Here is a 27,058-nt window from a genome sequence, read left to right on the forward strand (position 1 = left end):
CTCAGCAAGGCTCTTACTGGAATCATGCCACTTTGCAGGAATGTTGAATTTGAAGGCTGTTCTTCCAACTTTGGTGAAAATCCTCTTAACTTAGAATGCTTTTTCTCAAAATAGGGTCAAAACAAATAGAGAAACATATCAGTTATTGGGTAAAAGTGGTCTTGTCTAGCACCATGGGTTTTTTTCTGGGGAAACAGGTGCCCAGAGAAATTAAGCATTCAAAAGCATCAGCTCGCCAGAAGGCCAGGGTGGAGGCTGTGCCAGTGAAGCACTGCCTGGACTTTGCACGTAAGTGACTGGGAGGTGCTTCGAAGACGGGTCCTGGGTTTGGGGTGTGGCCAGTAGGGAGGTGTGAGGCGGTCACCTTCTAGAGAAGTCAAGAAATAAAACTGGTTTTGCTGGGAGAATGGTCAGCTGGATTAGATTGGCCTCTTGTGGTGGGAAGGTTAAGTGGAATTGTCTGTGGGCGATGTTGGAGTCAGAAGGTCAGCGTGTGCGTAGTATGTTTTGGAACTCTCTTGACACCTTGAGCCTCTGTGTGGATGGTCGGGGAGAGTGGCGCCGAGGGCTGGTGCCCGGGAGGGAGGAGCAGACCAGGACTCAACATCTCGCCTCCGGCTTCCCAAGCCTTCCCTCCCGAGTTACGGAACAACTGGTCACCGGCCTCCAGAAACAGTCTTCTTCTACTTAAGCAGTGTTCTGCGTTGTATTTTTGACATCGTAAAATTTAACCATTTCCACATGTGTTTACTGAGCAGCTACTATGTGGCAGGCGCTTCTCCAGGTTCAGGGAGTGCCATAAAAGCACACAGTCCTGACTTTATGGTAGTGAGAATTGCATAGAAAGCAAGTTTATTTGTATATGTCAAATGATGATGGTTGCTACAGAGAAAAGTAAAGTAGAAGAATAATTTAGGTGCACAGTCCTTTATTCAAAATCCTTGAGACGAGATATAGTTCAGTATTTGGAGCTTAATGTGAGTACATATAACATGTGTTTAATATCCGTAGCATGGTTACAAGTAGCCTCACATTATTTTAGGTCAACTTTTGTCACCCGATGAGCTCACAGAAAGAAGTTTGCCAGTAAGTATAGTGAGTTAGGTAAAAGTTTAATTTCCAAGTTGGTTTCAGTTGTTTTTAGATGTTCAGAGCTAACACGTGGTGCTTAGTGTTAAGTCGCCTCAGTCGTGTCCACCTCTTTGTGATCCCAGTGAACTGTAGCCCACCAGGCTCTTCTGTCCATGGGATTCTTCAGGCAAGAATCTTGGAATGGGTTACCATTTCCTTCGTGAGGGGATCTTCCCGACCCAGAGCTCGAATCCACGTCTCTTATGTCTCCTGCGTTGGCGGGTGGGTTCTTTACCACTAGCACCACCTGGGGAGCCCAGTGCTTATGCTGAGTTTCGGGCATTCCTCTAAAAAAGCAGCGTCTACACACACACACACTCATGTAATCCTGGTAACAGTCCTGCAGGTGAGCTGTGTCCGTCCCCTTTACTAATGGGAGAACTGAAGCACAGAGAGGGTCCGCAAGCGTCCAGGAACCCAGGCGTGTGCCATCCCTGTGTCAGGAAGGGAGTCTGCTCCTTAAATGGGAAGATCAGGGAGTCCTGACTGACGCAGCGACATTTAAGCAGAGACCTGAAGGAAGGAAGGGAGCCATGTGGATGGAGAGCCGGGAGGAGCGTTCCCAGAGAGAGGCACAGTTGGGAATATTCTGGTTTGTGTTTGAGAAACAGAATGCGTGCTGCTGGAATGAGTGGGATAGGAGGGCAGAGCAGTTCCTGGGGGTTTGGTCAAGAGGACGCTTTGTGCAGGACTGTTGTGTTCTTTCTAGGGTGCTAAGTAGCCTGGCCCCCACGTACTGACCACCATGTCATGGCGAAAGCTATGCAGACGCCCATGCCTCTCTAAATACCCCCTAGGCCGTCTCTCCTGCTGGTGATGCTGTCACCTTTGAGAATAAGTTCAGAACTTTGTGAACAGCTGATTTATGAGCGCTACTGTTCTTTCCTTTCCTGCATTTTCCTGTTTTAGAGCGATGAGGCGGGGTTGCACAGAGAACCATGGATTCTAGTCCAAATGAAGGGATAATGCCAGCAAATCCAGCAGTCCATCCACAAGGGGCAGATATGTTATGTTTTAAGACTTGGATTGTCGTGAAAGATAAATATACCAAAGCTGCATATATTTGATTCCTCCCCGAAAGATAAATAACACCAAAGCCGCATGTATTTGACTCCTCCCCTCACTTTTTTTTCTTGACACTTTACTACTTTGATCTATTGTTAAAACTCCCTGTTAATGTTGATGCTTGGGATGAATAAGTGCTTTTTATTAAAACAATATTCTCAGAAAAAAGTATAATAGTAATAAGCAATATGGACGATAAGCCGTGTGAATTTGACTCTAATAATGTGACTTTTAATAAGCCAGGTTTGCACGTCCACAGAAGTGCTGCCCGTAAAATGGCCACCTGGAGAAACTAGACATTTTATGAGAGCACTGCCACCCTCACATCCTTTGGCCACTCTCCAGAATTTCCTCTGTGGCACATTAGTAAGTATTATTTCTTAACAGACATGTGTCTGTTCTGGACCTTGTGACTAAGTGGTTGAAGGCAATTGCAGATTTAGTATCTGGCAGTTCCTGTGGCGCAAGAGTCTGGCCATGGGTTGGCTGGTCCTCTGCACAGAATCACAGTGTTGATCAAGGCTACGCGCTCCTCTAAGGCTCAGGGTCGTCTTCTACAATGGCTGGTTGTTGGCGGAATCCGTTGCCTGTGGCTGCAGGACTGAGGCTTCTGCTTTCTTGGTGACTGTGAGCTGTTGGCTACTCTCAGCTCTGAGTGCTGCTTCTGGTGCGCTCCACGTGGTCTTCTCCATGAGGAGTTCACAGCGTAGCTCACTGCTTCTTCAAAATCAACAGGAGGGAAACAGAAAAAAACAAAATCAGCAGGAGCATCTCAGTCCCCAGGAAAGGCCCAGTCCGTCCTTCCAGGCTTCACTTGATTAGTTCAGGCCCAGGATCATCCCAAATCTTCTGATTAACTCAGAGGTGCAGGGATTAGTGACCTGACCATGGGAATGAAATCCCATTACATTCACACTTGACTCACACTCCAGGGGCAGGGATAAACGGGAAGTGTACACCAGGGGCGAGGCTGAGTCTTGGAGGCCGTCTTCCAATTCTTGCCTTCTCTGGCCTCAGTCATTACTCTGCTGGGTTCATCCGTCTGCTTCTCCAGCCTTGACTTGAAATAATTTCTTCCTGTTTTGCAAATTGAGGTTTGTTTTCCATAGTCAAGGGAAAGTCTCCTTGAGCATACTCACAAGACTGACCCTCAGGCTCCCCGAGAAGCTGTTTGAGAAGTGCAGCCCTAGCATGATTTGGAGCCAAAGGAGGCAACTTGATTGGAGGGAGGTTCTAACCATGCAGCACGATAGCTTTGGAGACCCACACTCATGGGTGTATAGAGTTGCTAAAAATTACGGTTATAAGTCTTCTAAGAGGTAAGCAGAATCCTACAAGATACAACTCCCACCCCACCCCCACCCCAAGAAAAAAAACGTCATCACTTTAGCAACGCATTTCACATATTTCCTGTAGAGTGTGCATAGTGATCGCTGGTCATTACCATCGCTAGCCTATCGTAATAGAGGATGTTGGCTTCCTGGTCACAGAGACTTGGTTTTACCCAACTGACATTTCACAAATGCGGAAATCGGCTTGAAATCAGGGACTGAAATCTTAAAGAAAACACTAGCTTTCATATACTTTTCATCTTCTACTTTATCCTTTTATATTCGCAAATACCAGATTTTTCCTTCCCTCTCTTTCATGATGTGTTGTGATTGGGGTTCTGACTGAAAGCATGTATAGAGCCTAGGTTATGTTTTAGTATTATATAGTTGCCACATCACCAAAATCCCCCCTAAAACCACTTTTAATGAAGTTTCTTTGTGAATGGACCTGTCTCCATCTGTTTTTGTCCTGCTCTAAGAGAAAATGAGCTCGAAAGTCCCATACTATTTTTCCTACTGGAATGCCCTTCCTGACACTTGGTAATTTTGTGAAATACGTGTGGTTTCTTTCAGACCAATAAGTACAGTGCCTGTTCAGTACCTGGTCTGCAGCGGCCCAGGAAATTGTGAATGAATGGATGGTGTCCCTCTTCATCTAACTGCCGCTCATTTTCTGAGCTTCTCAAGTTTTAAGAGTGTTTTCCCTTCTGTACTGTCCAGCACTCTTAAGCTTATTTTTAAGGATTTTCTCAAATCGTCCCCTTTGACACTTCTAGCTCAGCAGACGTGAGCCATTATTTTTCTTTGTGTTTTTGTGAGGCTTCTCAGGTGGTGCAGTGGTAAAGAATCCACCTGCCAGTGCAGGAGACTCAAGAGACTCAGGTTCAATCCCTGGGTCAGGAAGATGCCCTAGAGGAGGAAATGGCAACCTCCTCCAGTGTTCTTGCCTGGGAAACCCCATGGGTACAGGCGCCTGGTGGGCTACAGTCCCTGGGGTCACAAAGAGTCAGGCACGACTGAGCACACACAGCACTTCCTGCCTGGTCCTTGTACGTCTTCCTTGTTGGTTTTGAGGGCGTTTATTGGCCTCAGTTTATTATGAGCTGCTTGAGAGCCTGTGCCAGGGGCTTGCTTATCTTTATTCTCAGCATCTAACGCATCTGACACTGAGCCCAGTTATGTGTAGGGACCAGTGCATATTTGAATCAGAGACCTTTACAAAATACTTCTGTTCAAATAGATCATATCTACATATCACAGATCAGGGGTGTACAGAGGGAATTTGTCTTCTCCTCGTTCCCCAGCCATCCTGCTCATCCTCAAACCACCACTGCTGGTTTCTTTGCTTTAACCCCATCAACCCTTTCAAATTCAAGTACCTCAGATGATGATATTATCCAGTCAGCCATCATACTATGGAGGACATAGCCCCGAGGTGGAGTCCAAAGTGGAGAAGGAAATGGCACCCCACTCCACAGTGTTCTTGCCTGGAGAATCCCAGGGACAGGGGAACCTAGTGGGCTGCCGTCTATGGGGTCACACAGAGTCGGACCCCACTGAAGTGACTTAGCAGAGTCCAAAGATCCATGTCCTAAGTTGGGATTGCCACATACTAGCCTTGCCACTCAAATCTTGGAAAAATCATTTCTTATCTGGGCCTTTATCTGACTTATGGAGTGATCAGAGGACAATGATAGGAAGTAAATGTGGCTGTTACCCATTAAAGTGTGTGAGGTGTTAAGTGTGAGTTAACTGCTTAATTTTTACTGGCTGTTGACAACCACGTGTTATTATTAAGGTCATATTAATTAGACCTCTAGGAAGTCAGCAAAGCTTATCAAGACTTTATCTGTTTGGTTTATATGAAAAAAGGATGTGTAATATGTGACCTAAAGACTTTTGATAAATAAAGCCTTTTCTGAACTCAGTGTGGTTAAGTTTAAGACTAGTCATAATTATTCTATAAAAGCAACACAAGTATATTCAGCCAGAAGAATGTGTTCAAATAAACTTAAAATTAGCACTTTGGATTGAAGTTATTAGAATGTTACATCGGCAGGCTTTTGTCTGGTTGCTTTTATGGAAAGCTATTTATAGTTCTCGATGCTACTGTGAAATCATCCCATGTTTGATGGGCAGCCTGTTATGGAAATTACCAGAAGATAATGACAAAGACAGTGTTTAAATTTTGCCACAGGACCAAGCAGGCAAGAAGATGAGCTTGAAGAAGCAGCCTTGGCTGAGAAGATAGTGCCTAGGAGTATTTGGCAAACCCCAGTGAGAACAGTTATGAAAGCTGTGCATTGTGGGTGGGCAGAACGGGATTGCTGTCACAGTTGCCTAGCAACCGACAGGATGAGCAGAAATGTTGGTGCTGCCACTTGAGGGGAAAACAAGACAAGTGCTCGACTACAAAACCGCTGTGGCTTTTTTGAAGAAATGTTAAGGGCACTCGCCCCCTTTGCCTTTCCACACAGTAGTGAGGTGCTTCTTTAATGTCTGTTCCTTTGATTCTGAATCTAATAGTCTGTTTCCTCCTTTGAGCTTTAAAAAAAAAATCACATTGGACGTCACAGAAAGATTATTCCTAGACGTCACTGGAGTGGATCTGGTTCCCTGGCACTGCGGCTCCAAGGTCCTGGTGTTAGTTGGTATGCCTCATGTACTTTGTTGCGAGTGACTGTTTCGAGTGCGAACGTCTGCAAGCGACTTCTTTGTGCGTTAGAGGCCATCGCAGGCCCCTTGCTTTCTCGTGCTCTGGTGCGAGGAGACCAAGGGCAGCGCAGGCCCCTTTCCATGCTCGTGGGAGCAAGTCTCTCAACGCATTATCCCTGGTGGGAGGAAGCTTGGACCCCCAACCTGGGGTCTCTAGACCCTCGAACTCCAGCACTGCTGGTGACGAGCGGTGCCTGTGGCTGGAGGTGAGGCGCTGACTGGGAGGCCTGCAGCAGGAACCAGCCTCCAGAGAATACGCCTCTCGGATGACGGCAGGTGCGCGTGTGCTGACTCTGTGCTCACTCCCTGAACCCTCCCAGTGAGGAGCGAGGGGCTCAGATCCTCATTTTAGAGCTAGGAAAGCTAAGCAGAGAGGCCTTGACTAACATTCCCGAGGAGGCGCAGCGGGCAGGGCGAGAGAGGTAGGACTCCTCCGAGAGTCCAGTGTGACTGCCTGTGCCTTTGTGCCGGACGCCGCGCTAGGCTCTGGTGCCAGATGCTGGACAGGGCGTGGGCCCTGCCCGCAAGGAGCTCGTGTTCTAGCTGTTGAGGCCCTGCTGGCTGAGGCTTGGGAGAACATGCAACTCAAAAGCTCGTGGCAGCCTCGTTCCCTGAAGACCGCCGTGCCAGACCTTGCCTCCTCCTGGTTAGCAGCCTCCCGCTCTGCTAAGGCAGGTGTCTCCCCCCAGCTCTTCTCTCCCGGCATTTAGCCCAGAATGCTCTGACTTCCTTCCCATTGCTTTGCCAGAGCCTTGCCTCCCTCCTCCCGCAGTGAGGTTTCGGTTTCTGCCATGGCTGTCTGTTGTGGCCCCTGCTGGTGCACTCAGACGACACTGTGGCTGCTGTGAGGGGCCTGAGGCCTATCTTCCCTCGCCTTGTGCATCCTGCCTCTGCTAGTCCATCCACCGACCATCCCTTCTGTGCCAGGATTTGGCATGGTCCAGTGCTTAAATCTTCAGGGCTCTTTTTTTTTTGGCTGCACCAGAGACAACACTCGGAATCTTAAATAGTTCCCTGACCAGGGATCAAACCTGTGCCCTCTACAGTGGAAGCTTGGAGTCTTGCCCACTGCAGCGTCCCTTCAGGGCTTTCTTGAAACACTTCTTCATCCTGGTTATCAGTTCCCACTTACTACTCAACATCCGGGACCTGAGCGAGGGCCTGACTTCTCCAGCTTCTGCCCAGCTACTCTTTTCACACCAAACCCAACCACATGGCGTAGAGGTCCATGCTCCCAGAGCCTGGGTCTTCTGGATGTTCCTGTCGCCCCACTGTGAAGTCCCTTCTCATCCAGTCTCTCATCTGCACTGCCTTTGTAGATCCACACTCAGCCCCTGTTCCCAGTACCAGGTGGGCCTGCGGGCCTGCCCATGTCCCGAGCTTGGGTTAGTGATTGCTCAGTCTGCCAGTCTGCCGAGCACTTGATCAGGATAGAGTTAGATATGTGCACACATTCATGTGTGTATGTATGTGTGTGTGTGTGTGTTCGTAGGAATTCACGATTCACTCTGTGGCAGTTAAGGGCATCAGTTCAGTTCAGTTCAGTCACTCAGTTGTGTCTGACTCTTTGTGACCCCATGAATCGCAGCAGGCCAGGCCTCCCTGTCCATCACCAACTCCCAGAGCTCACTCAGACTCACGTCCATCGAGTCAGTGATGCCATCCAGCCATCTCATCCTCTGTCGTCCCCTTCTCCTCCTGCCCCTAATCCCTCCCAGCATCAGAGTCTTTTCCAATGAGTCAACTCTTCACATGAGGTGGCCAAAGGACTGGAGTTTCAGCTTTAGCATCATTCCTTCCAAACAACACCCAGGGCTGATCTCCTTTAGAATGGACTGGTTGGATCTCCTTGCAGTCCAAGGGACTCTCAAGAGACTTCTCCAACACCACAGTTCAAAAGCATCAATTCTTCGGTGCTCAGCTTTCTTCACAGTCCAACTCTCACATCCATACATGACCACTGGAAAAACCATAGCCTTCACTAGACGGACCTTTGTTGGCAAAGTAATGTCTCTGCTTTTCAATATGCTATCTAGGTTGGTCATAACTTTTCTTCCAAGGAGTAAACGTCCTTTAATTTCATGGCTTCAGTCACCATCTGCAGTGATTTTGGAGCCCAAAAAAATCAAGTCTGACACTGTTTCCACTGTTTCCCCATCTATTTCCCATGAAGTGATGGGACCGGATGCCATGATCTTCGTTTTCTGAATGTTGAGCTTTAAGCCAACTTTTTCACTCTCCTCTTTCACTTTCATCAAGAGGCTTTTGAGTTCCTCTTCACTTTCTTCCATAAGGGTGGTGCCATCTGCATATCTGAGGTGATTGATATTTCTCCGGGCAATCTTGATTCCAGCTTGTGCTTCTTCCAGCCCAGCGTTTCTTATGATGTACTCTGCATAGAAGTTAAATAAGCAGGGTGACAGTATCCAGGGTGGCAAAAACCGGGGAAGGGATGGCTCAGAGGAGAGAGAGATCACTTCTTTGTAAAATAAGCACGCTTTGGGACGTGGTCCGTTTTGTGTGTGACAGATCGAGGGGACACACCAGGTGGAAGAAGCCATGTACTTGAAAACCTGAGGCAGAGCGCGCTGCAGGAGGGGCAGGCAGGGGGCGCTGTGCAGGGGCTGCAGGCCGGTGGGCGGGGCTGGGCTCGCGGGGGGTGGGGGGGCCTGGAGTGACGTCAGAGGACTGGAGGCTTTTCAGGTGCCGGAGCTCAGGGCCTGTGAACTGATGTTACTGATAACATCCATCGTTGTTCAAGGCTTTGATGTACTGTTTTCATGGTAATGCCACCCTGTGCTCTGGATCTAAGGAGAGCAGATATTTCATAAACATAGAAACGGCGCAGAGCCGAGGCTGCTCCTCGAGGACATGGTCGAACCAGAGCTTGAACAGCTCCTTCTTCCAAGTCACAACTCTTTCTGGAATTGGTTTATGGGACAGAAAAGAGAAACTAAAGCGTGAGGGCAGAAGAAGCTGGTGCAAAGTTCCAGACAAAGGTGGCCGCAGAAGGGCAGAGCAGAGGGCCGTTCACGTAAAGGCCTTCTTACAGAAAGACCTGGAGGACACAGGAGCGGGCTGGCGAGAGCAGGCCGGGGCAGCTGGAGGAACTAGGTCGCCCGCAGGGCTGTGGACAGAACTGTGCGGGAGAATTCCCGGCACCGCAGGCCTTGCGGAGCCGGTCGCTCGCCCCAGCGAGGCGGCCCACGCGTCGCGAAGACCTTAATGGAAGCCACTCCTGGGCTCCGCGCTTCAGTGCAGAGGCCGTGCCCCCGGCCGGGAAGCGGAGGTCAGAGGCCTGCCCTCACGGACTCGTGGGGGCTCAGGGGAGAGCTCCTCTTCAGAAGGCCTTCAGAGGGCCCTCAGGTTAATTGACCGGATACGGGCTGTTTATCAGACCTTTCACGCACATGGTCCACTGCCCACAGCCACACCTCTGCTTCTCGACAGCTCCTTCCGTTCTCTAAGCTGCTTCCCCACGTCGAGAGTCAGGGACTGGGCTGCGTCGGGGACTTCGTGCTGTGTCCATGGAGCCCTCGGGGTTCTAGAAACCACTCCCAGACCCCACTGTCCTGATCTGAATAGAGGACTCCCTGGATTTAGGAAAAGGGCTTCCCTGGTGGCTCAGCTGGTAAAGAATCTGCCTGCAATTCAGGAGACCTGGGTTCAATTCCTGGATTGGGAAGATCCCCCTGGAGAAGGGAACGTCTTCCCACTCCAGTGTTCTGACCTAGAGAAGTCCATGGGGTCGCAAAGAGTCAGACACGACTGGGCAACTTTCGCTTCACTTCATGTTTAATAAAAAGTTAATATTACAATAAATAACCTCCCAAAGCCTTCTAACACCATTTCACAGATCTGTTAAAAGTACCTATACGTTCCAGGACGTCTCTGGTGGTACAGCGGCTGGGACTCCATGCTTCCCATGCAGGGGGCCTGGGTTCGATCCCTGGTCAGGGAGCTAGATCCCACATATTGCAACTGAGGCCTGGCACAGCTTAATAAACAAATAAATCCTTTTTTAAAAAAGTATTGATGCTTTCCAGATGTTACCTTCGTGCCGTGCTTTACGATTTCCTAAGCACATTCACCTTATTGTTGATGTTTTCATCACTCATTATAACCCAGTGAAGTGAACATATGGTGCTAAACCCATATTACAGGCAAAGAAATTGATGCCAAAGGATGTTAAGCCCAAGGTAACAGCTGGCCAAAACCGGAACTCAAACCTGCACCTGTGGGTGGTTCTTGTAGATGTATGGCAAAAACCACCACAATATTGTAAATAAGTTATTCTCCAATTAAAATTAATTAATTATTTTTAAAAATCTTACGAATCTGTTGCTCTTTTCAAGTCCTTGTTTTGCCCGTCCACCACAGGAGACGGTCCAAAATAATGGAACGTTTCAGTCAAAAATGAAATAGCAATTCTGGCTCATTGGTTACTATTAAGTATATGCTGAAGTTCTTTGACATGATATTCTAAATACCAATTTTGACTTGAGATTTGAAAAGCAACTTTTGATCCCAAAGCACAGTATTCTTTGCCATTTTGGGTTCTGGATACTAAGCTGATGGCTTCTAAAGCCCTTGTTAATTTGATTTGTGGGGTCAAAGAGAGAGGGGTCTTTTACAGTGCAGGTTGGCCATTAGGCTGGCCTGTGCCGTGGAATGGGAGCCCGGCTTCCGAGTGCAGATTAGGAAGCGGGCCGTGACTGTGACTGAGAAGCAGAGTGGGGCTGCGTGTGGACTCCTCGTCTGTTTGGTGACCAGAGTCAGTCAGGAGCACTACTTGCGAAAACCCACACCCAAGGATCTCTTCTGATGCTTCACTTTGCTAATCAGTGGAAATGCAAGGTCGTAATCGTTTTCATTTTTCTTTTCCTGCTGACTTTTCTTTGTTAATATATTGTATCTGTCAGTCAGATATCAGCCCCCAAAACACAGATATGACGTGTCCTTTGTGGTAATTAACCTCACAAGACATCTGCTTTAATTTTAACCATGCTTTTAAATTCCTGGCACTGTAACTCTCATATCTGTAGTGAAATTTGGGGGACATATATCTGTATCCAGGAGTCCCAAATCATTCTTTACAAAATAAAATAGAAGGTCCCTCTGTCTCTGCCTTGGACACTTGTGGTGGGATTGCTAAATTGGTGAAACAATCTGATGAGTAATTTTTGAACCCATGGACCACTGTAACCTTCTAGGATTAGGAGACCTGAATGGACCTGCCTCCTGGAGAATGCCAGTGCTTGGTGAGTCCCGCCAGAGAAGAACCAGTCACCCTCCCATAAATTCAGCCAAGTATCATGATGGTAATAGGTAGCATCTGTTAAGCATCATGTATGTGCCTGGGATTTAACACACTGTTTTTTTTTAATATTTATTTGGCTGTGCAGGGTCCTAGTTGTAGCATGCCAGGGTCTTTAGTTGCAGATTGTGGGATCTAGTTTGATCCCTGTGAGAGATCCCTGGAGTCTTAGCCACGGGCCCAGCAGGGAGGTACCTGCAGGTCACTTTTATGAGGCGGGTGTGTTACCCTACTGTGTAGGTGCAGAACCTGAAGATGAGTGGGATTGGCCCTCAGTAGGATTGAAGTGTGTGCGAACTCAGGTTCTGCTCTCGCCCTTTGCTCCACTGTGCCTCTCCTGCTTAATTGTCAGCAGTTAGACCTTTCCTCTATATTTTTGTGGTTAACTCTCTTAGCTGCAGTGAACAAAAGTCTTGATACATTGTATCTTCTAAGCCTTTGCGTGTCAGGCTCTTTGCTTGAATTAATAACACGTTTCTCGCCTGCCTAACATCTGCAGGATTCAGAGCCAGCAGACATCTGTGGGCTAGAATAGCCATCAACAGCTTCTTCAAAGAGCTGGAATCTGTGGAGGAGGAAAGGGTCGTCATCACATCACGAGTGGGCAGGGTGGGAGACATCGTGGTGGAGGAAATGATGTTTGCAAAGATGTGGAGGCAGCCGGTATATCAATTAAGTCAAGAGTAGAGGAATCCTGAAAGACCATGATGCGAGATAAAATTGAAGGGCATAGATTTGGTCAGACTGTGGAGGTTCTTAAGCCTTGATATGTGCTTAAGGAGAAAGGCTGCACTGGCGCTTAGAGAGCCCCAGGGGGAAGACACAGTCAGAGACAGAGGAGTTCATGTGGAGCTGAGGTCTGGAGTGGGAAGGGCTGAACTGGGCAGATCTTCTTGGAAATAGAGGATGTTATGGACTTCCCTGGTGGGCCAGTGGTTGGGAATCCTCCTGCCAATGCACGGGACATGAGTTTGAATCCTGGTCCAAGGAGATTCCACATGCCTTGGGGTGGCTAAGCCCGCACGCTCTAGAGCCATGTTCCACAGGGGAAACCCCCTCAGTGAGACGCTTGTGCACCACACCTGCAGAAAGCCTGCTTGCAGCAACAAAAACCCAACGCAGCCAAAAAAAAAAGATGTTATAAGGGGCAGAAAAAGAAAAAAAAACTTGATACCTGCCTCTATATAGTTTCCACGTGAGCCAACAAGTCCAAAAGACTGCGACTTCTGAGCCTGCCTGAGACTAGACAGAAGCAAATTCAGAAGGAGGCTGGTTTTCAGAAGGGAAGGCATGCTGATGAGTTTTGATTTTTAGAAAGCCGGGTTTGGGATGACCATGCGGTATCCCCATTGAGAAATCCAGCTTGTGACTGGAGATGCCCATTTGGAAATTTGGTGAGCCGTCCAAGCTGGCCGAATCTGAGCATCATTTTGTTCAAATGACAGTTGCAGTTGGTGAGTGGGAAACTCCCAGGGAAGAGACGAGAGGAGAGACACAAGGACAGAGTGTCAGCTTAGAGGGCACGGTCGTTGTTCAGTCGCTCAGTCGTGTCCAACTCTGCGACCCCATGGACTGCAGCACGCCAGGCCTCCCTGTCCTCCACCACCTCCTCAAGTTTGCTCAAACTCCTGAGGGTACAGAACCGGGTGGCAAGAGCAGCAAACGTGAGAGAGGCTGAGTCCGAGAGCTGGGAGAGAACCAGGGTAGGCACGTGGAGAGGGGGCCTCAGAGGCCAGAGGCAGAGGAGGAACGCCGCCCTGCAGCAGAGCGGTCTGGAGCGGACGCTCAGCGGTGGCACCCCACGACCGGGCCGCTGTGCACTGCTGCGTGTCCAGCAGTGCTTCTGGCCTCTAGAGAACGCCCCAGACATTGCTAAATGCCCCTCAGAGCGAAGTCACCCCCAGTGAGAACCACTGGTCTAGAAGAATAAGGAGTACAGAAAGCCCATGGGCTCTGGCAGTTAAGAGTATTACTTGCGTAGAAGGCTGACAGCAGAGGTTTTGAGACAAAGATAGGAAAGCTGCCGACACCTTGTTTCAGCACAGCAGGACCCATCCCGGCTGGTCTCCAGAGCGTGAGGTCGAGGACTGGCGGTGTTTGAAGCCAGTGCATTTGTGGCCGTTTGTTACAGAGCAGCAACAGGACACTAGAGCACACTGTACATTAGTAAAAAAGGCTGGTGATGTAATCTACGAGTAGAAGATTCACAGAATTAAACGTAGGTTTAGAAATGCGAGAGGATCTGTCAGAATTAAAGACTGTATCTTTGCATATACTTAGATACAATCACATCCTTTGCAGTGACAATATCTTTCCATATTCCTCGCAAAAAGTGTTTTTCAGTACATACAGAGAAACGGAGCTCAGGTGCAGCACAGGGAAATCTACAGCAAATGCAAAGTGGAATGTGAAGCACGGCATCATTGTGTGTGTGAGAGAGAGAGAGGCAGGCAGGCAGCTGTGGGGCTTGGGGACAACGAGACCGCAGCCCAAGCCCAAGCTCGTCCTTCCCGCCCTCGTCACCCAGCTGCTCCGTCCCCATCCCCTCTCGCGTCCCCATCCCCTCTCGCGTCGCTGTCCAGCTGTCCACCGTCTGTTTGTGGCATCTGCTGCCCACCCCTCCTCCAGGAGGCGTGGCTAAAAGCTCGGTCTGTTGGGCATCTCTGCGCTGGGGCAGAGGCCCAGCGATGAAAGGTCAAGGGCCAGTGACAAAAGCGATGTTGTGTCAGAGGACACAGTTCCCAGAGCAGCAGTCATCCTTTGGGGTTCACACGCCTTCCAGCGGAACCTTCAGCTCCATCAGCCGCTCCAGGGCTCAGGCCGGCGTGGGAGGTGGTGACTCTTCTCAACACTGGCCTTCCTTTCTTCTCCGTGTCCCTTCCACGGCCTTCCTGTGCTTTGCTGAGCTTTATTTTAGGACTTGTCCATTATACGTTATTAGTTTAAATTTAGCCTTCAAGGTTTAAGCCATGGGACAGAATTCCCATATTGTGGGCTGAGATCAGATCTCTTAACAGCCATGCTCTGCAGGCCCTGGCAGAAAATAGACCACAGCTGAGCTCCTGGTCATTCAGTTCAGTTCAGTTCAATCTCTCAATCATGTCCAACTCTTTGCGACCCCATTAACCGCAGCATGCCAGGCCTCCCTGTCCATCACCAACTCCCGGAGTTTACTCAAACTCATGTCCATTGAGTCGGTGATGCCATCCAGCCATCTCATCCTCTGTCATCCCCTTCTCCTCCTGCCCTCAATCTTTCCCAGCATCAGGGTCTTTTCCAATGAGTCAGCTCTTCGCATCAGGTGGCCAAAATATTGGAGTTTCAGTTTCAACATCAGTCTTTCCAATGAACACCCAGGACTGGTTTCCTTTAGGATGGACTGGTTGCATCTCCTTGCAGTCCAAGGGACTCTCAAGAGTCTTCTCCAACACCACAGTTCAAAAGCATCAATTCTTCAGTGCTCAGCTTTCTTTATAGTCCAACTCCCACATCCATACATGACTACTGGAAAAACCACAGCCTTGACTAAAGGGACCTCTGTTGGCAAAGTAATGTCTCTGCTTTTTAATACGCTATCTAGGTTGGTCATAACTTGCCTTCCAAGGAGTAAGCGTCTTTTAATTTCATGGCTGCAGTCACCATCTGCAGTGATCGGGGCTCCATAAAGTGCCCCGTTGAATAACTGACTGTTAGTCTGCTTAGCTGGGGGCTCCAGGGAAAAACCTTCCGCCCGGTGGAGGCTTCGTAGCGTGTCCGCTTGCCTGGGCTGAGCCAGGTCTGTTGTGCAGAGTCCCTTCTCTTGCACGTTTCTGGTCAGGGCTGCCCCGAAGACGCCATGGCTATAGCTTGTTGGTGGGGTTTCTGCTTGTTGCTGTGGTTCCAGCTTGTTCTCCTCCACTGTGTGTTCATCCTCGTTGGCTCCTGCCCACCCTACAGACTTCAGGCTGTGAAACCAGGGCAAAGTCAGCAACGTTACCCAGGCTACTTTACTGACTCCTGGAGCTCTGGTGTCAAATCCCTGTAAATTTAGCCTTCAAAGTGCTTCTACTTCTCTGATTGAACCCTAACTAACGTGCATATCTATCCCCCTGAAGCCCCTGTTTTTATTACTTGCTCAGCAATGACTTATAGTCAGTCCACTATATATGTAGTTCCTTCATATCTGTAGTTGTATATCTGTGATTCAACCCAGCCACCTGACTTTCTTAGTGGCTTACTTCTGAAAGGCGGTACAACACAGCACATCCAGAGTCCCGCCCTCCGAAGTTCTCCAACGTACAAGTGTTTGATACCCCCGAAGAACGCAAAGTCAGTTCAAACCCGGCCCTCTCTGGTGATGAAGCACAGACAGTACCCAGAAAGCGCAGCCCTGGGGGACAAGCCGCAGCTCAGGCCCGCAGGAGACAGAGGAGACATGGGAGAGTGAGCTCGCGGGCTGCAGTGGCCACAGCGGAAAGCCAGGACAGGCTGTGGACGTGAGTCCTGGCTGGAGAAGATTGGAAGCTAAGACTGCTTTGGCGTTTCAAGAACAAAAGAGCTTGTCATCAGGAGGCTTATGGTGCCACTGTGCCTCTGCCAGACACTGGCAGGCACCCACCCTCACCGTCCATACACAGGCAGGTCAGAGTCTGCACGTGTACACCCCGTGTCCTGGCTGTGGCTGTCCTGGGTACCAGTGATCCAAAGTGTATTCGGAGTGTAAAGAATTATTAAGGATGCTGTTTCAAGGAATAAAAGTTTATCACCTAGACAGCCTGGAAGAGACTTTTTAGTCTCATTATTCAGGATAGACTTTAAGGTTCTAGGTGCTTAGAATTCTCTTAGAAGCCAAGTACAAAGCAGGGCTGGAAGAGACCATCTGAAGAGGTGTCCTCATGGTCTCCGTTGATGTTTATCTTGGAATAAGCCCTCAGATCTTGGGATGTTGAGGAAAATGAGACTAGTGAGGGAAGAGTGGAAATTAGCCTTCCAGAAAGTGCCTTTTACCTGCGGTGCTGTGCTGCCACATGGAGAGAGTTACCAGGCGGTGATAATCTAGGAAGCTGGGAAAAAATTCACAGGAAGACGGCTTCCACCTCACACTGGTTGGTTTTGCCATTAAAACCTGTGTCTCTGCCCTGGAGGTCACTTCACATTACTAACAAGCAAGAGAAATAAAAGCATGCTGTCATCTTGGACCTCTAAGGAGCCGTATTTTTTTCCTAGAGTCATAGTATCACTGTATTGTCAGCTTCCCGCTTCCTCTCCTTTTGCGTTTTCGTGACACATCACAGATGGTGATGCTCATGACTATGGCTCCTGCACATCAAAGCAAGTCCCCTGGTCCGTTCAGGAGGGCGGGAGGTCTGCAAATACACCTCTGTGATTTGACGCTGTGGCTTACTTGCGTTAAGAGCTCCCTCAGCTCTGGTCTCGGTGCCTCTCCTGTGTGTTCCCTTAGCACCCTGACTAGAAACGGTTCTGTTCACCTTGCTGCTGCCTGTCTCTCCTTGACTCAGATTCCCACAGCAGTAGTTCCGGCCCGAAGTTCAGGAGAATAGTTGATGCCCCAGCGAATGAATCTTTAAATATTCTGTTACCCAATGAAGTCAGGCTTTAAGGGTCTGAATAGCTGAGGTTTTCTCTCCATTCTAAAAATGAAATAGAGTTTGGGTGAACCTAATTGAAAAAATGTTTCCTGCGAGTAATCAATTTTTGGATGAGAGGTTCTGGCCCTACTTGCTGCGAGAGTTTCCAAAGATGCTTCAGAGCCTTTTCATCTCCACTCCTGGCGACTTGCTTGCCTTGGCACCTCCCCTCTGGTCAGGTCCCAGCCTCCTTCCTTCCACCGCGATTCCAGCCGTGTCCACAGCTCTTAATCTACATAAAACAGGATGCTGGTTTCTTTTCACTGAAAGTAAAATTAGCAGGAAAGGGAATGTGTTTATCAGTGTCATCTTACTCTATAAAGTGATACTGACATAGTTTTTTTTTAAGTATAGTTGAGTCATCATACTATTTTCAGGTATTTTTATAGATTATACTCGATCTATAGTTTTTCATAAGATAATGTCTCTAGGACCTCCCTGGTAGTCCAATGGTTAAGAATCTGCCTTCCAATGCAGGAGACATGAGTTCGTCCCCAGGTCTAGAAAGATTCCACCAGGCTCCTTTGTCCATGGGATTCTCCAGGCAAGAATACTGGAGCGGGTTGCCATTTCCTCCTCCAGGAGATCGTCTCAGACAAGGGGTCAAACTGGAGTCTCCTGCATTGGCAGGTGGACTCTTTACGACGCCCATGCGTGATTCCCTGCAGCCTGTTCACTCTGTGCGGGCAGGGGGCGCGTCTTCAGCCCCGTCCCCAGTCTTGCCCCGCCTCCTCCCTCCCCACCATGCCCTCTGGTTTGTTCTCTGTATCTGTGAGTCTGTTTATGTTTCAGCATGTGTAGTTGTTTCTTATTTTTAGATTCCTACATACGTCGTAACATACAGTATTTTTCTGTGTCTGACTTCACAAGCATACTACTCTCTGTGTCCATCCATGTTGGTGCACATGGCAACAAAATTTCACTTTTTCACTACTGAGTAGCATTCCACGGTGTATTTGCATAACACACCACATCTTTATCTGTTCATCTGCAGTGGGCGCTTGGTTGCTTCAGTATCTTGACTATCATAAATAATGCTACTGTGAACACAGGGCACATGTATCTTTTCGAATCACTGCTTGTTTTTCTCCTTAGAACATAAACCCAGGGCTGGGATTGCTGGGCCTGTGGCAGTTCTGTTTCTAGTGTTTTGAGGAGCCTCCACACTGTGTCCGTAGTGACGGCGTCAGTTTACATTCCCACCAGCACTGCACCAGGTTCCCTTTTCCTCACATCCTCACCAGCGTTAATTTGTTATTTGTAGTCTTTTTGACCATAGCCATTGACAGAGCTTCCCAGGTGTAATGGGGGCTTCCCAGGTGGTGCTAGTGGTAAAGAACCTTCCTGCAAATGCAGGAGACATAAGAGACACAGGTTCAGTCCCTGGGTCGGGAAGATCCCCTGGAGAAGGAAGTGGCAACCCACTCCAGAGTTCTTGCCAGGAGAATCCCTCGGACAGAGGAGTCTGGCGGGGCTACAGCCCGCGGGACCACACTGAGCCGAACACCACTGAAGTGACTTAGCACCCACGCATTGCCAGGTATGGGTTGCTCGTTGTGGTTTTGATTTCCATATCCTTGACTTAGTTTTTTCTTAAGTGCAGCTTTTATGTACAACATCCCACATCCTGGCTAGGGCGTGAACAGGAAGCGTTTTTCATAGGAAGAAGCGGGGAATCTTTCTAAGGAAGGATAATTATTTTAATAGCCCTCCCTCAAGGAAAAACGCAGATGAGAGTGAAGCTTTTCGGGCAGTTGGATAAACCTTGAAGAACACAGCAGGATTTACATTCCTGGAAAACCCCATGGATGGAGGAGCTTGGTAGGCTACAGTCCATGGGGTCACAAAGAGTCGGACACAACTGAATGACTTCACTTTCACTTCACTTAACTTTTCCCCAAACGCAGGACCGTGCCGGAAGCTGAATGGATGTGAATGGGGCTCTGGGCGCTGACCGCTGCTCTCGCCGCTGGGGGCGTTGGACCCACGCCGAGACGCCTCACTGAGTCCCGCTCTTTTCTTGTCCCCGCAGCGCCAACCTGTCCAAGGCCGCCTGGGGCGCGCTGGAGAAGAGCGGCACCCAGCTGATGATCCGCTCCTACGAGCTCGGCGTCCTCTTTCTACCGTCAGCGTTTGTAAGTCCACTCGGCTGCCTGACCGGCGTGAGCGAGAGGGAGGGGGTATGTACTCCCATCTCTGGGCTTCCCAGGTGGTGCTAGTGGTGAAGAACGCACCTGCCAACACAGGAGACATAAGAGATGCCGGTTTGATCCCTGGGTTGGGAAGAGTCCCTAGAGGAGGGCCCGGCAACCCACTCCAGCGTTCTTGCCTAGAGACTCCCATGGACGGGGCGCCTGGTGGGCTTATAGTCCATGGGTCGCACGGAGTCAGACATGACTGAAGTGACTCGGCGTGCGTGCACTCGGGTTCTCTTCTTTAGTCTCCGTGACCTGCCCAAGGTCAGGAGGTCAAACAGCTGTGAATTTGTTTCCCCGATCACTCCTTTGGGTGCTGTATGATCACTGCTCTCAAGGAGTATATCCAGTAGGTGATGGAAGATCTTGCTTTGGGTAAAGTTAATAACAGTCTTTAAATAAAGATTGTGAACCAGAATGTGAAAGTTACTACAATATCAGCAAAGGGAGGAGTCAACCAAGTGTGAGATTTGTTCTGGGGTGGGGTGACCGCAGACCACCTTTAGGAGCAGGACGTCTTGAGGAGGGGCAGTGAAGGATCCTGAGGATTCTCGGTCAGTGGAGAGGAACAGGAAAGGCAGGCTATGGAGGAACTGGCCTGAGCACCAGCCTGGAGGCAGGGGGGCTCACAGCGTCTGCTGGAGACGGGGTCCCAGGGTCACGGAGGACCTGCTGTCACAGTCACTGGGAAGCCCCCAGGAGGGCACCACGCAGGAAGCCGTGTCTTTCTCTCAGTGTCCTTGTTCTTTTCTTGCCACTCACTGTAGTTGAGTTGCTGGTAAGCACACCCGTGATGCTGGCCCTTGGCACTCCACTCAGCCTGGACCAGGAGACTCAGCCAGGGGAGTGCTGTGAGCTGGTCCTGAGACTTCCCTCCAGGCCCCGCGACGTGAGGGCATCGTCTTGAGGTGGGCTGAGAGCGCCTTCTCTCAGTCTCGGGGGATTTCTCACAGAGCCGTCTCACAGGCTGTCCTGGGGCAGCCCTGTCACAGAGGGGGTTGCAGACGAGGAGGCGACTTCCACAGGCCCCCCCAGCTCGTCGGATCCAGCAGCCCCCAATGCTCCGTCCCCCCGACCCTCCTGGGATCGCTCAGCTGTGTCATCGGGAGGTAGTGAGTCCTCAGCACTAGGGAACTAATACTCAGGTGCTGTGACCATAGTGGCTATAGCTCTGAACTCAGGCTAGAATTATCTTCCAGTAATAGCTTAAGTCGTGGAGTAAATTCTGTGTCACTCATTGGCTTTTGTTGTCAGCATCTGCAAACTTCCAGTCCTTTCTAACTGTTCCGACGTGATCCCTCATCACAAAAATGAAAACAGGAAAGAAGTATGCTGCACTTCCAGAAGCTCTCAACCCCTCTAAGCGACTAATTTTTACCTCCTATGTTGCTTCTATGTGTACATTAGAGAAAGAATGGCCATAATCGTTTAGAATCCCCAGAATGACTGTAGACTAGACTCTTCGCTCAGATGGTAAAGAACCTGCCTGCCAATGCAGGAGACATGAGAGATGCCAGTTTGATCCCTGGGTCGAGAAGATCCCCTGGAGGAGGGCGTGGCAACCCACTCCAGCATTCTTGCCCAGACAGAGGAGCCTGGTGGGCCACAGTCCATGGGGTTGCAAAGAGTAGGACACAACAGAGCAACTAACACACCACTGTAGAGGTATACCACCATTCTAGCTAAAATAAGGATGTAGTCATGTATAAAGACCATCGGGCAAGAATATTGAAAGATGGACTCCCCCATCCTACACTGTGCCCCCAGGGTCAAGATTGAGGCCTCCGGCAGGGGGGCTGTGGAGCTGACTTCCTGAGGCAGCGGGCTCTCGAGTAAGCAGTTCCTTGTCATGTTTCCACGTGCAGATCCCACGCTTCACGGCAGGCCTCCTGCACACACTCAGGAACCCACACACCACCGCCGTCTCGTCATCAGGCTTCTTCCCATCTGGGCAGATGGCCATGTCCTTCAGCGAGTCATCACTGACTGGGTATCTGACCTCGCCTCCCAAGGGCCTGACGGTCGAGCTGATCAAGGATGTTGTCGCAGTGAAACAGATGCCTTGTGTGAGAGAAGCCCCGGGCATAAGCTGGCTGCTGAGACACATGAGGAGGCTTGAGAGACGCCCCGGGCATAGGCTGGCTGTGAGACACCCCGGGCATAGGCTGGCTGTGGGACACGTGAGGAGGGCTGAGAGACGCGTGAGGAGTGTTGAGAGACGTCCCAGGCATAAGCTGGCTGTGAGACGCATGAGGAGGGCTGAGAGACGTCCCGGGCATAGGCTGGCCGCTGAGATGCATGAGGAGGGCTGAGAGACGTCCCAGGCATAAGCTGGCTGTGAGACGCGTGAGGAGGGCGCTGGGCCCAAGTGAGCAGAGCCCAGAGGTCTCAGTGCATATCTAAGGTCTTTTAGGTGCATTTTTCAGAAACCAGCTTGAGCTGCCTTAGGCCCACAGAAGAGGGAGTGTGGTGGGATTACGGGATGGGAAGGACAGTGGAGGTGTGGAGGGCCGGGCTAGCCAGCCCCCGATGACGGGCTCTGTGGGCTGCCGCCCCCGCTGCAGCTCCATCGCGGACCTTCTCGGCTCCGTTGCAGGCCGTTCTGCATTTCTAGTCACTGCCCAAGCTTGGGTCTGCCCTCCACGCCTCTCCTTCCCAGCCCCGGCCCCAAGTAGGGGCCTGCTTGCAGAGAAGGGGGTTTGGTGTGAGCTAGGAAGCCACCCAAGAGGTAGGAGCTGACTGCCAGGGAGTTTTACTGGTGAGTGAGGTGATGTGTTTTATCTGGAGGAAGCAGCTAAAGGGTTTTTGCAGCACAGGAGACGTTGTCCTTCAGCCGCTCTACCTCGTCCATGTCACGTACTGTTCTGCGGAGCTTCTGAGAAAGCAGGAGACCTCTGTGTGGCCCTCAGAGAATTAACATTTATGGATTTGATTTTGAGGGCACCGGAGATCTCTGCCAGGTCATCAGTCATCTTGTGGAGGCTGCAGGAGCCCAGAGCGAGACTTAGCTTGTGAAGGAGAGGCCCTCCCTGCTCTGAGTGCACCCGGCTCGTCCCTGGACTCGCTGCCTGGGGTGGCCTCCCGCACGGTCGGCTTTGCAAGCACCTCCCGCCGCCTCCAAGAAGGCAGACGAAGCGGGGTCTTCTCTCGGGAGGCCTGTGCCACTGTCCCAGCCAGGCAGCCCTGCCTTGGCCTCTTTCTTAACATTCCGGGCTCCCCACTGATGGGGTTGGGCCCACACAGTGTTGGGGGTCGTCTTTACTCAGCCCACTGATGCAAACAGGAATCTCATGGAGACGCCCTAGAGACACGCGGGTGATGTTTGCTGGTTCCCCGGTATCCCGCGCCCCCCTTCTCGGGAGCCTTAATCCATATTATGGACGGCCCCTGAGGCTCCCCGCCTCCCCCAACCCCCGTCTCTCTCGTCTCCACTGCAGGTGCTGCTCCTCTGCGCCCCACGGCCTCGAAAACCGGGGCTTGTCCCGGGCGCCCTGTGTTGTCATTGTTGACTCAGGCGTCTCCTCAGCGGGGCTGGGAGCTGCTCTCACAGGAGGGCCTGGCACACGGGGGCTCTCCCTGAAGTCTGTCCGTTCGTGTCGCTCCCGTGAGGTTCCTGGAGCACCCTCACCCCTTTGTGTGAGGAGGACAGTTACGCAGAGCAGTGACGATGTGGGCGATGTGGATTTAATCGAAGGGGTGTTGGGTGGTGGTGGTGGTCCTCAGTTGCTCAGTCGTGTCCGACTCTTTGCGACCCCATGGGCTTCAGCACACCAGGCTTCCCCATCCTTCACTATCTCCCAGAGCTTGCTCAGACTTACCTCCATCAAGTCGGTGATGCCATCCAACCATCTCATCCTCTGTCGCCCCTTCTCCTCCTGCCTTCAGTCTTTCCCAGCATCACGGTCTTTTCCAATAAGTCGACTCTTCTCACCAGGTGGCCAAAGTATTGGAGCTTCAGCTTCAGCATCAGTCCTTCCAGTGAATATTCAGGACTGATCTCCTTCAGAATGGACTGGTTGGATCTCCTTGCAGTCCAAGGGACTCTCAAGAGTCTCCTCCAACACCACAGTTCAAAAGCATCAATTCTTCGGCGCTCAGCCTTCCTTATGGTCCAGCTCTCACATCCATACGTGACTACTGGATAAACATAGCTTCGACTAGATGGACCTTTATCAGCAAAGTGATGTCTCTGCTTTTTAATAGGCTGTCAAGGTTGGTCATAGTAGATGCTCAAGGATCTCATCAGGAACCGTTTGCAGCATGGGGTAGCTCACCTGTAGCGTCTGTTGAAGCTGACGCATGTGCACACAGCCTCATGTTCACTGTCGTGGGAGTCTGTTACCTTACTTAAAATAACAGTCCCTATGTATTCATTCAGTGTCTTAACCATTCTGTGTTGGCCATTGTCCTGAATGGCTGCTGGGAGTGGTGCAGTCTGAGGCCCGGTGTGATTCCTGTCTTTGGGTTTCTTCCTTCAGTGCTGTCAAGATAAGCCTTTTGATATGTTTCGCTACATGTTTGCCAGAGACTTACATAACACCCAGTTCTCGAGTTGCTCTTGTGACTGGACATCATCCAGACCCAGTTTCTGGAGATCAGCCCTCCTTTGTGGCCCCCGGGCAGAACTCCATGTGTGAAACACCCGCTTTTCTGAGTTAGCAGCAGCCAGAATCGCCACTTCTGTCCTTCATCAGCGGACCATCCCGACATCTGCGTTCCTGAACTCGGACTTGAGGCCAGCATTGCACGTGGTCAGGTTTTGTGCTCAGCATGGGCTCAGCCTCAAGCACAGCAGGTGCCACCCGTGGGAAGCCGACGGCTCTCCTTTCCTTGGCCGTCTTAGGGGCCGGTTGTTCCGGAAGCGCGTGAGCAGACACTGCCTGGCCTACAGACTGCAGCGATGGAGAGCCTGCACTTCCTATTCATGATAATGATGCCATTGGAAAGTTCTGGGATTGATCTGAAAGCCGACAAGTTCCCGGTAGCCAAATACTGATGTGTTCCCATTTTTTCTGCTTTTTTTTTTTCCTCTGGCTGTACCAGGCCTTAGCTGCAGTATGCGGGATCTTTAGTTATGGCATGTGGGATTTTGTTCCCTGACCAGGGATCAAACCAGGGCCCCCTGCACTGGGAGTGTGGAGTCTTTAACAGCTGGACCACAGGGAAGTCCATTCTGTGGCTTTTAAATGTGTGACTCAGTAAACACATCGTTTTGAGGTTAACCTAACTTGTCATAGAGCGTGGAGTCAGCAGCTTTCTTTTTGATCGGGAACACTTTCAAGACCTTTGGGGATTAATGTCAGGGCACATTTGACTCTGCTCCCCTTGGCTGTTGCTCACAGTAGGTGCTTGACAAATGTTTGTTCAGTGAAGACCTTATTCCTTTACAGTCTGACTTCACCCTTCCACTTTTATAATGTTTTTTGAGTTGTCCCTTTTGTCGTGGCAGTCTGGATGCAGGTTGGGAAGGGATTTCCAGACGCAGAGCATTTCAGAAGGGAGTGAGTTTATTAAGAACGAAGAGCAGAGAGAAAGCGGGCACTGCAAGTGCAGTGGGCCGCCTCCTCCTGACAGGCCAGGCAGAGCGGGCGTTTTTTGTGGGTTAGCAGCCAACTCTTATGCCTCAAGACAGAAAATTCCTGCTGGCAGATGACCATTAGGTGATTGGTTAGGTCCCTATACGGTGACTACCGGGGTGAGCATTTCCGCCTAATACGGGGTCAGGAGGCCTGCTGGTGATATCAGAGGAGCTTTTGGCCGTGGTTACACAGGAGCTCAGTCGGCTTCAGGGGCAACCTTGGTCCCAGTCTCTGCTTTTGTGGCCGTCGTGTAAGGCGTTGCACCTGTGGCCTTGGGGCAGGACTCCACACCTTTAATTGAGGCGTATTTAACTTTTAGGTTAGACGGATTCATCTAGGTTCAGAAAAATCTCAATATAGGAAAGATCACCTCGTGATTTCAAAGAGCAGTAGCTGTGTTCTCAACTGTCAGGCGTCTGCGAGTGTTTCAGGGAGACACAAGTTTTCCCTCTGTGAACCTGTGCGTTTTGGTGTTTACTGAGCACGAACATAGGCACTGACTGGACTGCGCAGTGCTCTGTCCAGAACTCACCCCACCTCTGGGAATAACGCAGAAACCATCTCAGAACGGTGGCCCGATGTCCTGAGCATCCCTGCCTTTGTCCCAGGGCTGATAGCCAGCTCAGCCCCAGGCTCTCTTGCTCCTGAGACGGTGGGTTCTCTTTCCTGTGATCAGAAGCAAAAGCGCTGCAAACCGACGCCACCAGCTTTCAGTCTTCACGCCTTTACTTTCTCTCTTCTCCGTTCTGGTTAAACGTTTTTTATTTCTGTTGCCAAGCATGGCTCTGGCTGGAAGAACTAACAAAATTTACAAGTGCCCCCACCTTAACCGTCCCCTCGCTCTCCCTGCACCACCTCTGCCAACCTGCCCAGAGCCCAGCGCGTGGCTCGGGCTCTCAGAGTTCCCCGGGAGGCCACGGCTGAGCACCAGGTTTCAGGTGATGTTTCTTTGCAACCCCTCGTGTTCTTCTGCTCAACTGAAAGGACCACGTCCCGGCCTCGCCCCGCCGCTCACCGGTCCACGTGCAGTCCCCACGTCCTGTCCCTCTGCCGGGCACAGCCTCCACTGCCCCTGCTGCTCCTGGTCTCTGCTGCCTGGGACCCATCCCATCCCCCCCGCCTCGGCTCCCACCTCCTCCTGAAGCGGTTTCTGCCCCCCGTCAGGGTCTGCGTCTCTCTGCCTTGAAGGCGTCCGAGGTCCAGGAGGCAGCGTCCCAGGTTCTCAGGGGCAGCACACAGTGAATGGGAGCAGCGTGCCTCCCACCACCAGCCCCTGCTTTCTGCCCCACCCCGGCCCCCCCACGCTCCAGTGCCTGTCGGCCCCCAGTGCGGCGGGCTGTGGCAGCGATGGCCGTCTCCTAGCTGTGACCCCCCGGGCCTGCTTCGTGCTCAGAAGTGGCTCAGAGAGACAGCACAGAATTGGAGAGATTCCAAGGACCGAGAAGGGGCCCTCCCTGAGCACAGGGTATGAAGGCTCAGGGACTTGAGGTCTGTAGGGGCCAGAGTGACAGAGGCGGGCTGCAGCCCCACATGAGCCATGAGACTCAGCCTGCTCATTTCTTTGGGCTTCCTTCTTCTCCGCCGTGACGGGGGCGATCATTTGAGAATGAAGAGTGGTTACGTGCGAAGTGTTTACAGCAGCCCCAGGTACTTAGCAAGTGCTGGGCCCAGGTCATAGTTCATAAACCAGCATGTAGACACAGCCGTTCAGTGGAGGGCGGAGACTGAGCTTTAGGAGAACCGAAATCTTGATGTCACACCCATGATGGCGCAGTATTACTTTTTCCCCTTCCAGAACATCCTCCACACTCTCACAGTCAGCCCCTCGCTTCTCAAGAGCCCATCCCTCTTGGCCCTGCAAGGGGTACACTCCTCCACAAAGCTTTTCCAAAGCCCCCAGCTGGAGGCACTGAAGACAATATGCTTCAGGAAAAGCGAGAGAGCCACCTTCCTGTAACTCGCTTCCTTGCCAATCAGCGCATCTGTGATGAAAGGCACTCCTTCCGGAAGGTTCATCTGCGCTAGTGTTCACCCAGGAACGTTTGCCTAGGGTTTTACTGCTTGAGGATGCTACTCGGTTAGATGCAACTAAAAACAT

At 50.8% G+C, this 27,058-nt stretch overlaps 1 protein-coding gene across 10 annotated transcripts in view; it reads left to right on the forward strand.

The window, feature by feature from the left end:
* TDP1 (tyrosyl-DNA phosphodiesterase 1) overlaps positions 1-27,058 on the forward strand; it is a 73,023-nt gene that overhangs the window by 36,009 nt on the left and 9,956 nt on the right. For 6 of the 10 annotated variants that reach the window (XM_027552707.1, XM_027552705.1, XM_027552704.1 and 3 more), the window contains one exon: positions 19,219-19,366. In XM_027552707.1, coding sequence (XP_027408508.1) covers positions 19,219-19,366 — 148 coding nt within the window. Of the gene's footprint in view, positions 1-2,439; positions 2,563-19,218; positions 19,367-27,058 lie in introns of those variants that run through there. The other 4 variants (XM_027552710.1, XM_027552709.1, XM_027552703.1 and 1 more) reach the window with 2 other exon arrangements.

The sequence above is a fragment of the Bos indicus x Bos taurus genome, chromosome 10 (genome assembly GCF_003369695.1).
Source record: "Bos indicus x Bos taurus breed Angus x Brahman F1 hybrid chromosome 10, Bos_hybrid_MaternalHap_v2.0, whole genome shotgun sequence".
In the NCBI taxonomy this organism is placed as follows: Eukaryota; Metazoa; Chordata; class Mammalia; order Artiodactyla; family Bovidae; genus Bos; species Bos indicus x Bos taurus.